We start from the raw sequence: 13016 nt of genomic DNA, 5'->3' as shown, positions 1-13016 counted from the left end.
GTCGTCTGCTTTTGGGGAATGCGGATAACGAGGGGACGAGAAGAGATGCTCTGATGTGTATATAAGTTAATGAACGCCGCCCTCAAGCAGGCACCAGCTCAGCGAACGTCCTTCACAGGCGCATCGCTTTGTTGTTGCTGACGGGGAAGTTGAGGTTGGTAGCTTGGGTCAGGCGGAGGGCATTAGATTGACCTGAGGTTTGGAATTAGCGGGCCAGCCGTGGAGCGGTGCCGAGGTGTTGGCACAGTGTCAATTGCGGGCGTGTTTCACTTTACGTCACCAATAAACGCAAGCCATACAGTGCAGGCCGCTTTCAATACGGACCAGATACAAAGGCGTTAAAGCTTATCGATAAGCACCAAATCTTAGGAATTAGGAATCGCCTCAACCTGGTAGGATCCTTGGTTGTATATTCCACTCTCGCAACTATTCGCCCGTATTCTATCCCACGCACCGCTCATCCATTCTATCCGCATATTGGTGTTCCCATTTACCTGGCCACGCGACTTCAAACTCCTCTTACCGCATCTTCGAACTCTCATCACCCCTGTCGCGCAACCTGCGCCTCTCGATCGAATCCCCTGCATCTCCCTTCAATCAACAACCATGGGTAACGACGGCGGCTCAATCCCCAAGCGTCGCGAGCTTGTCAAGAACGCAGCGCGTGCCCCGACCGTTTCCGAACTGAAAGCCACCGCGCTCGAATCGCTTGCTCATGCATGGGCTCACTGCGCACTGAGTGGCGAACCCCTCGACATCGACACTGTCGTCTCGGACTGGCGCGGGCGCCTTTACAACTACGAAGCGATCCTAAAAGGCTTGATGCCGTCAGATGATCCGAACGATGTCACGCCCTCGAGTTTAGGAATCAAGTCTCTGCGGGATGTGGCGAAGCTGAAGGTGTCCAAGAACGGCAGCAAGTGGGTGTGCCCCATCTCGATGAAGGAGCTGGGTCCTGCCGTCAAGGCTGTCTACCTAGTTCCTTGCGGGCACGTATTCGCCGACGTGGCAATGAAGGAGATCCAAGAAAAGGCGTGTCCGGAATGTGGTGTGGAGTTCAGTGAGGACAACATCATTACGATCTTGGCAACCACAGAGACGGATGTCGAGCGACTAGAGAAGCGAATGGAAAAGCTCAAGTGTCAAGGGTTGACACATACGTTGAAGAAGGACAAGTCAGAAAAGAAGAAGAAGCGCAAGGGTGATGATGTAAAGGAGGAGGAGGCCAAAGCCGCAGGCAAGGAGAACGGCAGGTCGGGGAAGAAGGAGGACTCTAGGATCAGCGGCATCAACAACTCGTTTGCAGCTTCGTTGACGGCCAAGGTCTTGGCTGAGCAGGATGAGCGGAATAAACGGAGAAAGCTGGTGGCAGAGGCGGCCAGAGGTTGAACATGATGATGATAGTTAGCACACTGAATACTGATACCCCTTTGATGTTGGAAACCTATTCATAATGCTTTCATGCCTACCTACGTGTGTATGAAGTCTACCCAGCCTGCAGTTCACGGATATCAATCGATGGTTCCATGTCCGAGACAACGTGACGCTGTGTTCGCTTACACTGGTCATCAATCAATTCAGGTTTGGCAACCAGATAGACGAAAGCCAGCTATGGTTTTACAGATAAACCTATCAAACATGAAAAATTACTTTAAAAATGATAATTCTAATATTTTTTCTCGCTTCCGATAATCCGGAGCCCTTGTAACACGACCTTAATTGCGGTTGATCCCTCATTCTGGATCCTCTCATAATGTACGTAGGGTAGCAAGCGAAGCAAGACAAGCAGCAGCGATCACCCGCTGTGAGACATCGTCAAATCAACCTGCATGGGGGACAAAAAAGAGACAAAAACGTAAATCATTTTAGCATGTGACACGTAAAGCTTTAATTGGTAATGTCGTGCAAGTCATTTATATCATCAACACTGTCTAATGCTCAATCATGAAACCATCATTATCTCTAAAGAACCATCATTCCCAGTTGAGAACCACCAATACCAACTCCTCGCTCTCCTTAAAATTCCATCACATCTTCTAACATCTCAAAAACTCTCTCGTGACCTTCCACTGCGTCTGCCCTGGCTCAGGATCCTGAAAGAAAGTCGTCCAAATCCCTCCATCCTCAGCCACCCCAATGATGGCGTTCTTGATTCGCCGGTGCTCGGGGACTCCAAACGGCGACTCTAGGCTCGCTGACTTGAGAGCGGCGGTATCGAGCTGCTGAATACCCTCGAGGGCGGCTGTTATCGGCGACATGGGCTCGGACATGTTGCTTGGCGAGGACATGCTTGATGCGCCGCTCCCGGGCGTGTTGCCTGCGACACTTTCTGCTGGTGTTGGATCGGTGAAGGTTGGTGGCAGTGCAGGGAGAGTGGGAGGGCTTGACACGTCAATCTTGATCTTCCTGGCACTGCACGTGTGGATGTCGAAAGACCCGGACTCGGAAGAGCCTTGACTTGAAGATTCTAGATTGGTGGACATGGCGCTTAATGTGAGATCCAGGGGATCTTGGATGTCGGACTCTTCAAACTCAATGATGCGAGCAGCGATCACGGCCGTTTCGCGGACGTGCCAGAGATTCTCCCGCCTGTTTCGCATCTGCTCTCGAGTCAGGAGCTTGAGGGCTGCTCGTCGCAACAAGGGATGGCGACATTTGGTCGCAGTCCAGTACACGGGAGCGACGAGTTCCGTCTCAAAGGTGAAGGGCTCCAACTTGGAGTTTGTGGGGATGGAACCAATGACGGAAGATGCGAGGGAGATGATGGATGCGAATGCCGGGAGATGGGCGTCGAACGCAAGCTCGGATGTCTGCAAGGATGTGGATATCCAGACCAGGCTTGCCTGATGATACATTCGGAGAATGTTCAACTGGCCCTCCAAGGCTGGAGATTGCGGACTCATGGAGGTGAGGACGGTAAAGGCGGCGTACCACCGGCTGACTTGTGACAAGAGTCGTTGCTGTTCGTTCTGGAGCTGCTGCATGACCAGAGGGTCGCAATTAGGATCAAAGGCAAGGGCATGCGCTCTTGTACCAAACTGCAAGCCTTCATCCAGTATCAGATACAAGCCGTACCGAGCCTCTTCAACCGTCGCAAACACAGCGGGCACCTCGACCCAGGCTCTCAAGTGGTTTGGGATAGGGGCCGGACGACTGCCAAAGAGGAAACTCGAGAGACTTAGACGCGTGTATATCGGCACGAGCGAGCGCTTCACCATTTCCATTGTTGAAGAGTGTCCGTCGCCTAGACCTGAGAGGATCTTTCGACCCTGGCAGATGTGCATTTGAGCAGCCGAGTCGCGGTCAGCCAGGAACTCGACGCAGATGAAGAGGATGCAGACGAGGAGTGGAATCGCTGAGGGTTCATCGCGTTGAGCCCAGTTGCGCAACGACGTGATGGCATTCCCATACTCTCGAAACGCAAATCGCGTATCAAGCTTGTGTCCCATTCTGCTTCTAGAGTCAACTGCCTCGTGAAGACTGCTAATAGCCAATATCGCGTGGCGCACGGCTGGCTCCGACGCGCTCATCTTGATGACCAAGCCGCCCCAGAAGCCCGTGTCAAACGGTCCAGACAAGATCTTGGAAGTACGCGAGCGGTAGTAATCAAAAGCGCGCGTCTCAGCCGGGGACCCAAAGCCAGGCGAGGGACTAAGCGACAGAGGCTCTGGGGAAGAGTTTGGCGAGTGGCGATAGCCATCGCATTTGCGACCTGTTTTGATGCATCGTAGACAATGAGGTTTTGCTTCGTCGCACTTGACTTTTCGAATCCTAGGTCAATGTCAATGAGAGGTTCAAAGAAGTAGCAAGATGAGAGGAGACGGACTTGCAGGTTATGCAGCCAGTCCGGACCTTTTTACTCCCCTTGCGTCCCGATGGCTTTGGACTTGTCTGAGACGGGAGTGAGATCATGTCGGCTAACAACAAAGAAGAGTCAAGACTAGCAAAAATATTAGGGCAAGAACAAGAAGTCCGAGGTTCAGAGTCCGAGCCGGTCAATGAGGGGAAAAGAGGGCGGGCGATGGGGATTGTTTATTGCTGTCATCACCAGGGGCCGATCCTTCTACCGTGCCCGCCTTGATGCTTACAAGGGACCCCTGGAATTAAGCACAGCCCACCCCGCGGAGAGGCGCTGTCAAGATGTTCGCGTCTAAGGCTGGGGCTGTGAGACGCAGCCACGATGAGGTGTCATTGATGGAGCCCTACGAGCTGCTGGGGTATGGTGAGAAGCTTGTTTGGTGTCTCTTGTTTCATGTCTAATTCGGTTTATTTTGAGGTTCTTTCTGGCTTCTGGGTGGGTTGAAGGTTAGGGTAAATTCCGAGCTGATGCTCTTGAGATGGAGTTGATATTCATAGGAACATGTGGCCAAGTCATTGATCATCCAGCAATTACTACAAAGGGATAGTGAAGATTTTGAAAGCATATAGACAGAATAGACAGTGAATGGCCTCATGTCAACTGCCGCCACCGAGCCCAACGCCAAGAAATTGACATTCCAAGCTTGGAATAGGGCTCACATTCTGCACGAGAAACAAGCAAAACTCTAATGAAAGGAACACCAACAACCGGTTTCGTCAATGCAGTCAGACCAAAGTTCCTGCATCTTCCAATGCCTTGGTAAGCGTAAAAACGCCTCAGCCTTACAAGACCTGACCGTTGAGGCTGCTCCACACGGAAGCTATCGCAAACCCTTGCTGCCCGCGTCTTATTGGTCCGCTCGGACTCGACCTCGGACTTGAACATCTCGGACTCTGCCGTCGCACCCCGCGCGGCTCTTCCCTTCATGTTCCCGAGTCTGAGCCTCGATGTGGCATCGGCTCCACGGGATAAGCTCGCACTACAGGTCCGAGATTAGATGGTGATGGTCAAACGTGTAGTCGACGCCTTCAACTTCACGCTCACTGGATGTTGTGAGGATCTTCAAATTGAAGTGGAGGCTTGGTCGGGTTGTCGGACTTGGCTGGCATGGATGATCTAGTCGTGGTCTAGCTTTGGGCGCTTCTTTGTGACGATCCCTTTAACTTGATGGTGATGGTATGAGCTTCTATCCGTGTATATAACTCGGAGCTTCAACGCGGAAATAACGAACCCTTCATCCTCATCCTCATCCTCCATCACTCACCATCACTCGCTTCTTTCCTTCTCATCAGTTATAATATTTCCTTTTCCTGACTCTTTGTAAAATCAGAATGCCTTCCTTCTCAAAGCTGGTGGCCGTTGTGGCCGTTGGCGCTCTGTCTCTCGTCGAAGCCAAAGCATGCCCTCCTCTAGGCGCCGTCTTCCCAGCTCCTCAAGCTCCAGGCGAGAGCAAACTGGTTCAAACCGCAGCTACAAAGCTCAAGGCCGGTCTCGAAGAACAGATCACCTCCAAGTTCAACACCTCAGCCCTATCGATCGGTGTCAAGTCCATCCACGAGGATGACCCGCTCTTTACGTACCACTTCACACCTCCTAATCCTGGCGAAGGTACCGACAAGGTCGATGAGAACACCGTCTTCCGAATTGCTAGTGGTTCCAAGCTTTTCACCGTGCTTGCTGCTCTTCTGAACAGCGATATTGACTTTGAGGCTTCTGTGCTCAAGTATCTGCCTGAGCTTAACGAGACCGCCAAGGAGGATGAGATCTTTTCACTCAAGTGGGAGGATATCACCGTTGGATCTCTGGCTAGCCACCTTTCTGGCATTGGTGTTGACTGTGAGTCGCCATCTTACTCTTCTGGAACGATTCGCTAACCCGTACTAGTGGCCCAGGATTTGGGAATCATAGGATCTGCCCCTTGGGCGCAGATGGGTCTCCCCCAGTTCGCTAAGGGCGACGGTCCTACATGCTCTGGTCTTCCCGGCACTATTCCCTGCACCAAGAAGGATCTCCTCGAGCAAGTCAACCTCCGACCTCCTGTGTATGGACCCTTCACCAACCCTGTCTACTCTAACGTTGGCATTGCCTTGCTGGGTCTTGTGGTTGAGGCTGCTGCCAAGAAGCCTTTTGCTGAGGTCCTCAAGCGCGACATCTTTGATGTTGTTGGCATGAAGAACACTTATGTCGGCAAGACCCCCCCTGTTGAGGATCTCTTTATCCCTGAGAGTGAACCCACCTGGAATGCCTCTCTTGCCGTGTTTGACAGGTAAGTAACAATTATGCACACTCTTTGATCATCACTAACTGTTCATAGCGCTGGCGGCATGTTCTCTTCCGTTGCCGACATGCTCCTCCTGGCTGAGGGTATCCTCACCAACAAGTTCCTCTCTCCCGCCCAGACTCGCAAGTGGATGAAGCCCATCTCCAACACTGCTTCTTGGGGCTACCAGGTCGGAGCTCCTTGGGAGATTCTCCGTGGCGACAACATCACCGTTGATGGCCGCCTCATCGACGTCTACACCAAGAGTGGTGACCTTGGCTTGTACCACTCGCAAACCGTTCTCATCCCTGACTATGACATTGTCATTTCCATCATGTCGGGTGGTAGGGAGGCTTCTGCCAACCAATATGTCACCTCTACTGTTCTCAGTTCCGTTATCAACGCTCTTGTCCCTGCAATTGAGAAGGTCGGTCGTGACTCTGCCAAGGAGGCCTTTGCCGGCGAGTACGCCGACAAGGAAACCAACTCTAGCATCTCATTCAAGGTTGACAACGGTCCCGGACTGGTCATCAACAGCTGGCAGATCCGCGGCTTCGATGTCCTCAACCACATCGGCAGCTACAGCTTCGACGCCCTCGAGTCTGGCAAGGTCGAAAAGAGCAAGTACGTCGACGCGCGCGTGTACCCTACCAACCTGAACAAGAAGGGCCAAACCGCATGGCGCACCGTCTTCGACATGACCACATCCCAGCAGGACGCCGAGTACGAGAGCGCACTCTTCTTCAAGGACGGCACGTGCCAGACATGGTTCGCACAGGACCGCAAGGTGTACGATTTCCTTCCTCTGGACGAGTTTGTCTTCATCGAGGGCGACGAGGGCGTCAGCACGGCTGTTAAGAACCCTGCCTTCAATGTGACCCTCACCAAGGTACGCGAGCCCGGGGCGAAGAAGGCGACGACCAATGCAGCTGGCCAGACTCGGGAGCTGAATGCCGCGCTCGGTCTTGGTCTGGCGGTATTGGCTGCGTTTATGAGCATGTTCTAATAGCTGCAGGTCAAATATTAGGCAATAATATTTTGTGGTGGAAGGGAGATGGATGTGAGGGTGTGGTAGATATTGTGTATAGAATGTATATACTTGGAATAATTTGACGCTATCGTCCCGTGGATTGCTGCCTTGGGCCCCTTTGTGCGCCATGAAATCTGCCTCATGTTTGACGCTATTCACCCTAGAGTCAGAGGGTGGTGATTGTCAATGACTCCCTTGTTGACAGCTTCAGATGGCGGTTAATGGCATTCAATGACAGCAATTGATGGCGTGAAACATGACACATCTGGCCTCATCTCAACCGTCTCCTGCCAACCTGAAACGATTGTCTTGACAATGACGGCGACATCTATCAAACGGCGCCAGATTTTGGCCCCCAAATTCCCCTCCAGGGCGAACCATAGGGCTGACCAGCACCATCGTATCGCCTGCCTGGAAGCGACACTGCCCATGCAACAACGGCCATCACGAGCGAATCAGAACGCCGGGGACGACGCGATCACCAGGGAGCTTTGCCCCTTTGGTCGCCCCTGACGGTGGAGCGAGGGCAGGGATTTATACAGGACGGAGGGGCCTCCTGTGACGTGCAGAGGTGAGGTGCTTTTTTCAAGTAGGCGAGGCAGCCTGCCCTGAGGCGCTGGAGGTGTTTCTGGGGGCCAAATTGCGGGGTGATGAAATAAATGATGCATCGTGAGAAGGGAATGCTTCTTGAATATGGCGACGTTTAGAAGAAGTAAATTCACATAAAAATTTAAGAATTACAGGAAAAATAGAGTAATCGGACACGCTTCTCTAAAAGCCTATTGAATGTTTTGATAATATCATCATGCCTTCTCAGCTGATCTAGGGACGGGTGTGTTGCACATTTTGTAGGTACTGATGTCTTATCATTTTCTTCTCTTCCCTGCATCAACGGATGACGGAGGGATGCATCGCCCTCTCCGGCTCCCTTCCCTTCTTCCTCTTCCAATTCATTTATTATTAGATAACTCGAGGGTTTCATCTCAGCTTTTTTGCTACAATCAATCTTTCACTCCTTGATTTCCCTTTTCCTCTTTTCTTGCCCATTCATCGCCGCTCATTTCATGCCCCCTCCCCCATTTCCTTGTCTTTTTTGGTGCAACCTTAGTTGCAATTAAGTGGCAGCAGCAAGGCATTGTTTATGCTGTTTCAACTTGATTAAAGTGTTTCTTACCTTTCGTCTCATCTCTCGACTCGGTTATCGTCATCATCCAAACGACCTGCATCACCATCGCTTTAACACCTCTTCAAAAACCTCTTGAAAGCCGCTTCAAATGACGGACCAGAACGGTCGCATCGGCGAGACAGGCCTTCACCATCTCCCGCTTCGGGTGCGAGAAGCGCAAGGACGCCATAATGACGGCGCCGTCTCCAAGTTCCCCAACCTGAGGAGCGAGACGCGAGTAGCCAAGCGACTCCCCGAGAGCCTTCACTTTACGCCCGGCGCATTTCGTCTTCGTTCGCCGACAGAGTCTTCTATGAGCAGCATCTCATCCGCCAACGTCCCAGACTCTGCCACGACGCATTCGCTGTCAACCCTCGCCAGCCCCATCAGCACCACCTACGCCAGTTCGATCCACGAGCAGTTCGCTGCCACGACCCTCGACGGCTCAAGGCCCACCAGTCGCATTTGTCATCGCCACAATCCTTCCAGCGGCACATGCTCGACCTTTGTCAATGACGAGGATGACGGCGCCATTGTCACCGGCTACCCCGACCAGTTTGAGCTCAAGCTTCGCAATCTGCATGAGGAACAGAGACCTGCCATTATCCAAGAGCCTCCTGCGCCAGTGAGGTAAGAATTTGCCAATGCTTTTGAGATGATTAGGTCGCTCAAACAAGTCCTAGCCCTCTCACAGAGTCGCCAGTCAAGGAGGAGCGGGTTCTGACGCCAACCTCATCGCGTGACTCGGATGAACCGGATTGCGATGCCGACGAGGAAGGGTCTGAGACAGCGGAAGAAGATGTGTCGCCGGAGGATGCCAACCTCGTTGTCAACTACACCCTTCAACTCATCTACGGAGTCGATCTCAGCGAGGTATCAATCTCTCCAGACAAGGTCCAGAACCTCGTCGCCAATTTCGCTCAAGACATTAGTCAGCACATCTGGCAGTCAGCATCTGATGGCCAACTATCACACACATTGTCGACCTCGAGCTCGTCGTCTTCGACGCCATCTCAGGAGGGTGGACGAGGCGGCAAGCGGAAGAAGCAGGTCAGGCGTGAAGATGAAGGAGATGAGTTCAGCGACGGCGACGGCTCGGGATATCTGCCGACCAAGCGTGTTCGACCGAACCCGAAGGAGGATGAGAATCTCCGCCTGAGCTGCCCGTTCAGGAAGCGCAATCCGCATCGGTTTAATGTGAGGGATCATCACAGCTGCGCCATGACATATTTCCCCAAGTTTGCAGAGCTCAGGTTAGTTGAACTCGGTTATTCTTGTTGATGAACCACGGCTGATCCCCCAGCAGACAGCACATCGTTAAGCAACACAAGCGGGATGACCCTTCATCCTACGTGTGCGATCGATGCAACCGCGACTTTGTGACGAGAAAGGAATTGCGAGATCACCAACGACTGCCTAAGGAGCTCATGTGTGATATTGCGGATCATGACGCTGAGAGCGGCATTGACCCTAGCACGGCCACCAAGCTACTGAGCCGAAAGCGAGCGAGTGGTACCTCTCCTGAAGTTCAATGGAAGGAAATCTGGAACATTGTCTTCCCAGACGATGAGGACAAAGCCATTCAGCCCTATGGTAAGATGCCTTGTTGACAAAAATTAGAGGACGAATGAGTTGCTGACTTGCGCTAGAATACACACCTGTCATTGAGCACTTTGAGCTCGCCGCCAACTACGAACAGGCCTTTGTTCAGCTCACGAACTCGCTCCACAACTTGATCTCGAACAAACAAACCCTCGACACACTCTCCACAAAATTCTTCCAATGCTTCATGGAGACTCTTGACCAATGCATCACAAACGCGCAGAGCATGCCCTATACCAACCGCAGCAACAAGAAGAACGAGATTGTTCGGTCGCAGGCCGCGCAAGCTGTCGTCCAGCGGAAGGGCCGCGGTATCCTACCCCGACCAGACTCTGGAGTGGTCATGGACGACGGGTCAGAGGAGAGCGGTAGTATGATGGGAACTGGGCTCAACCACAGGGATAGTGTACGGACTGTTCGCGGTGTTGCAAGGAGGGGAAGCAGTCAAATCCCCGAGACGGTACGCGAGGTTCTCCCCACGACGACAACTTTGTCGACCGGCCTCGACGACTTGATGCGTCAACCCTCCATGACACCGATGGGCATGCCAACAACGATGGCCCCAGCAGATGTACACGCCTGGAACAACAGCGTGCTATACTCACAAGTCGGCGACGGCACCATCCTCCCAGACCAATTCATGCCGACAGGTGGTTTGACGCCGCAAACTGAGTACATGAACATGAACTGGGCGACGCAGATGTACCAGCTGCAGCCAGGTCTTGACGGGATGGGTAATGGGTTTACGGGATTTAATGGACAGCAGCAATGAAGAAAAAGGTGGCATGGTTTAATGATGCAGGCTGTGCCTGCTTGTACTTTTAGTTATAGTATTAATATCCGCTGCGCTTTGAAGCGAGCGAGGAATGTGTGTGCGATACAGCACTGAACACAATAGTATTCATGAATTACAGATATTGCTTTAATGGACATCGGGATGATGAAGTTGGTGATGCTGGTAAACGTGTCAAATATCCGCTATCCTCATAATTTCTCCCAATCCCTGGCTAGCAGCTTTATGTACCATCAGCTCCTTTGCCTGCTCCGCCAAGTTCCAAGTCACAGCGCACTCCCCAAGCGCCTGCATCAACGGCTGGGCTTCAGCGGGTACACCCAGGGTGTTCATCGCCCGGCTGGCTTGAACGACACCGTAGACGAGAATCAACGGGGCATGACGAAGGCCATACTGATGTCGGTATCGTCGCAGTATTGATGCGATGTCTTCTGCTGAGGAGAGGCAATATTCGCGAGAGGCTTGGTCTGCTGCTGTAGGTAGCGATGAGAGGGCTTGGTCAAAGTTGAGGGCTATCCGGGCGCTATGGAAGAGCAGGCTGTGACTTGTAAGCAAACGAATTGACAACGAAGAGAGGATCATACTGAAGCATAGCGACACTGGGAATGAGTGGCGTATCGATGGGTTCCCATTTATTCCACTCTGCGCGACCGGGTAATGCTGCCTTCCAGCGACAGAGCTCAATGTTGAGTGTATCTAGACAAGCTCTGCGGCTCATACCATCCATGTTGGATCTTGGGGAGAATAGTGTACATAGCATGCGCTCGATTACTCTTGAGAGATGAATCTGTTCACGGTAGTATGGGACCATGGACCCGATCTTGGTCAATTCACTGTCGGTGCCTGAGAAGCCGACTGACCGCCATGGTCTCAGCTCTGGATAATCACTGTAATGTGGTCAGCATAAGATACTACGAGGTAGAGGAGGGTTTGGTAGTACGGTTGCTGCTCCATCGGCTCGACTTCTGCGTCGTCGTAATAAAGAAACACAGGCCGCCCAAGGATGAGACTGATGAGCTTGTCTGAGATGTAGCATCCCCAATAGATGCGTCTTCGTATCTCGACATCTTCATCCGTGGTTAAGGAAGCATCGTATGAGATCCAGTTCTTTGGGTCTTTCTGGAAGCCCATGTCTTGGGCGATACGAAAGGCGATGCCTGCATGGGATAAGTATGAGATGGCAGTGAACTGTGACATCATGCGATTGCTTACCAGAGAATCCCCAGCCTTTGGAGAGATTGCCTCTGCCAATCTCATAAAAAGCAAGGCATAGAAACGCCTGCACCGTTACAATAGACGGCCTCGTAAGACCAGTAACCATGAGTATACTCTCCGCTGCCGTGTAAAACTGCTCACTCGACCTTCGATCCTCTTCATCAGGCGACATCAAAGTCCCAAGCGCACAAATAGACAAAAGTAGCGCCGAAGACCAATACTTGCAATTGATTCGATCTCCAAAGTGATCCTGTAAAAACCCCTCACGGTAGATGAACATGAACTGAGGGTATTGCCACTTGAAGAACTGCATGAGCGCCTTCGCAATGACCTCGTCTTCTATGTTGATCCCAAAGTGCTCCAGGACGTGTGCGAAATTGGACTCGGAACCTGTGTAGAGGGGAGGCTGGGTTGTTGCGTCTTTTACGGCCAGTTGGGCTTGGTTGACTGTTTGCGCGCGGTAGATGCTTGTTGCGCCGTGATAGATGAGGGAGCCGTCGAGGCCTAGTTGGAGATCGGCTTGTACATGAGTCGTTGAATCTGAGGAAGAGGTTGTATCTTTCGCTGTGAAACTGCTGACTGGCGATTGTTTGCGAAATGAGACTGTGCTTAGTAGCGCTTCTCTCTCTCTTGGTGATGCCACTTGGACCTGGGTGATGAAGGACTCGAGCCATGCGACTCGATCTTCAAGGCTTTTGACGTAGTCATGAGATGCGGGACGTCTTTTGCGATCCACTTGGCTGTATTCGCAACTGTGCTTTGCTTTGATACAGTTCTGGCATGGCTCTGTTCGAGAGCATTTTAGCTGTTTGAGTTGAGTGAGCGAGTAAGTGAGACGATTGGGGCCACTATTGTCGAACCTTGCGATATTGACACCTCTTGCAGCTACGGGGCATTAGACACCATTCTTGTAAGTATCCAAAAGTCACTTACGAGAGGTTCTTCTTTTCTCTAGTGGCATTTGTTTGTGTGGTGTCCATTGATACTTCATCTCAGTGGGTATTGTCTGTGGTAGTGAACTCGTTGAACTGGGCCCTTTAGAAGAGATAAGTGCGCCTTGACCATCACGTGCGGAAAAGAGGATTTCAAGAT

General features: G+C 52.0%; 5 protein-coding genes across 5 annotated transcripts; 3 read left to right on the top strand and 2 right to left on the bottom strand.

The window, feature by feature from the left end:
• Nucleotides 1-606: 606 nt before the first annotated feature.
• On the top strand, nucleotides 607-1389 carry MRS44_005456 (uncharacterized protein; the record flags this gene model as incomplete). The annotated part of the gene is made up of 1 exon (XM_046277870.2): nucleotides 607-1389. The coding sequence occupies one exon, from the start codon at nucleotides 607-609 to the stop codon at nucleotides 1387-1389; it is 783 nt and encodes a 260-aa protein (XP_046124542.2).
• Nucleotides 1390-2036: 647 nt separating this feature from the next.
• Nucleotides 2037-3912, bottom strand: MRS44_005455 (uncharacterized protein; the record flags this gene model as incomplete). Its single annotated transcript, XM_046277871.2, has 2 exons — nucleotides 2037-3771; nucleotides 3827-3912. 2 exons carry the CDS (start codon nucleotides 3910-3912, stop codon nucleotides 2037-2039), a joined length of 1821 nt encoding a protein of 606 aa, XP_046124543.2.
• Nucleotides 3913-5190: 1278 nt separating this feature from the next.
• Nucleotides 5191-7125, top strand: MRS44_005454 (uncharacterized protein; the record flags this gene model as incomplete). The annotated part of the gene is made up of 3 exons (XM_065622619.1): nucleotides 5191-5695; nucleotides 5744-6125; nucleotides 6174-7125. 3 exons carry the CDS (start codon nucleotides 5191-5193, stop codon nucleotides 7123-7125), a joined length of 1839 nt encoding a protein of 612 aa, XP_065478691.1.
• A 1298-nt stretch (nucleotides 7126-8423) lies between these two features.
• On the top strand, nucleotides 8424-10688 carry MRS44_005453 (uncharacterized protein; the record flags this gene model as incomplete). The annotated part of the gene is made up of 4 exons (XM_065622618.1): nucleotides 8424-8944; nucleotides 8998-9567; nucleotides 9621-9907; nucleotides 9964-10688. 4 exons carry the CDS (start codon nucleotides 8424-8426, stop codon nucleotides 10686-10688), a joined length of 2103 nt encoding a protein of 700 aa, XP_065478690.1.
• Nucleotides 10689-10883: 195 nt separating this feature from the next.
• Nucleotides 10884-12904, bottom strand: MRS44_005452 (uncharacterized protein; the record flags this gene model as incomplete). Its single annotated transcript, XM_065622617.1, has 6 exons — nucleotides 10884-11247; nucleotides 11294-11596; nucleotides 11650-11866; nucleotides 11922-12729; nucleotides 12785-12809; nucleotides 12858-12904. The coding sequence occupies 6 exons, from the start codon at nucleotides 12902-12904 to the stop codon at nucleotides 10884-10886; spliced, it is 1764 nt and encodes a 587-aa protein (XP_065478689.1).
• Nucleotides 12905-13016: the final 112 nt, after the last annotated feature.

The sequence above is a fragment of the Fusarium solani genome (assembly GCF_023522795.1).
Source record: "Fusarium solani strain SB1 chromosome Unknown bctg00000002, whole genome shotgun sequence".
Classification (NCBI taxonomy): domain Eukaryota; kingdom Fungi; phylum Ascomycota; class Sordariomycetes; order Hypocreales; family Nectriaceae; genus Fusarium; species Fusarium solani.
This window is presented reverse-complemented; position numbering and strand designations above follow the sequence as displayed.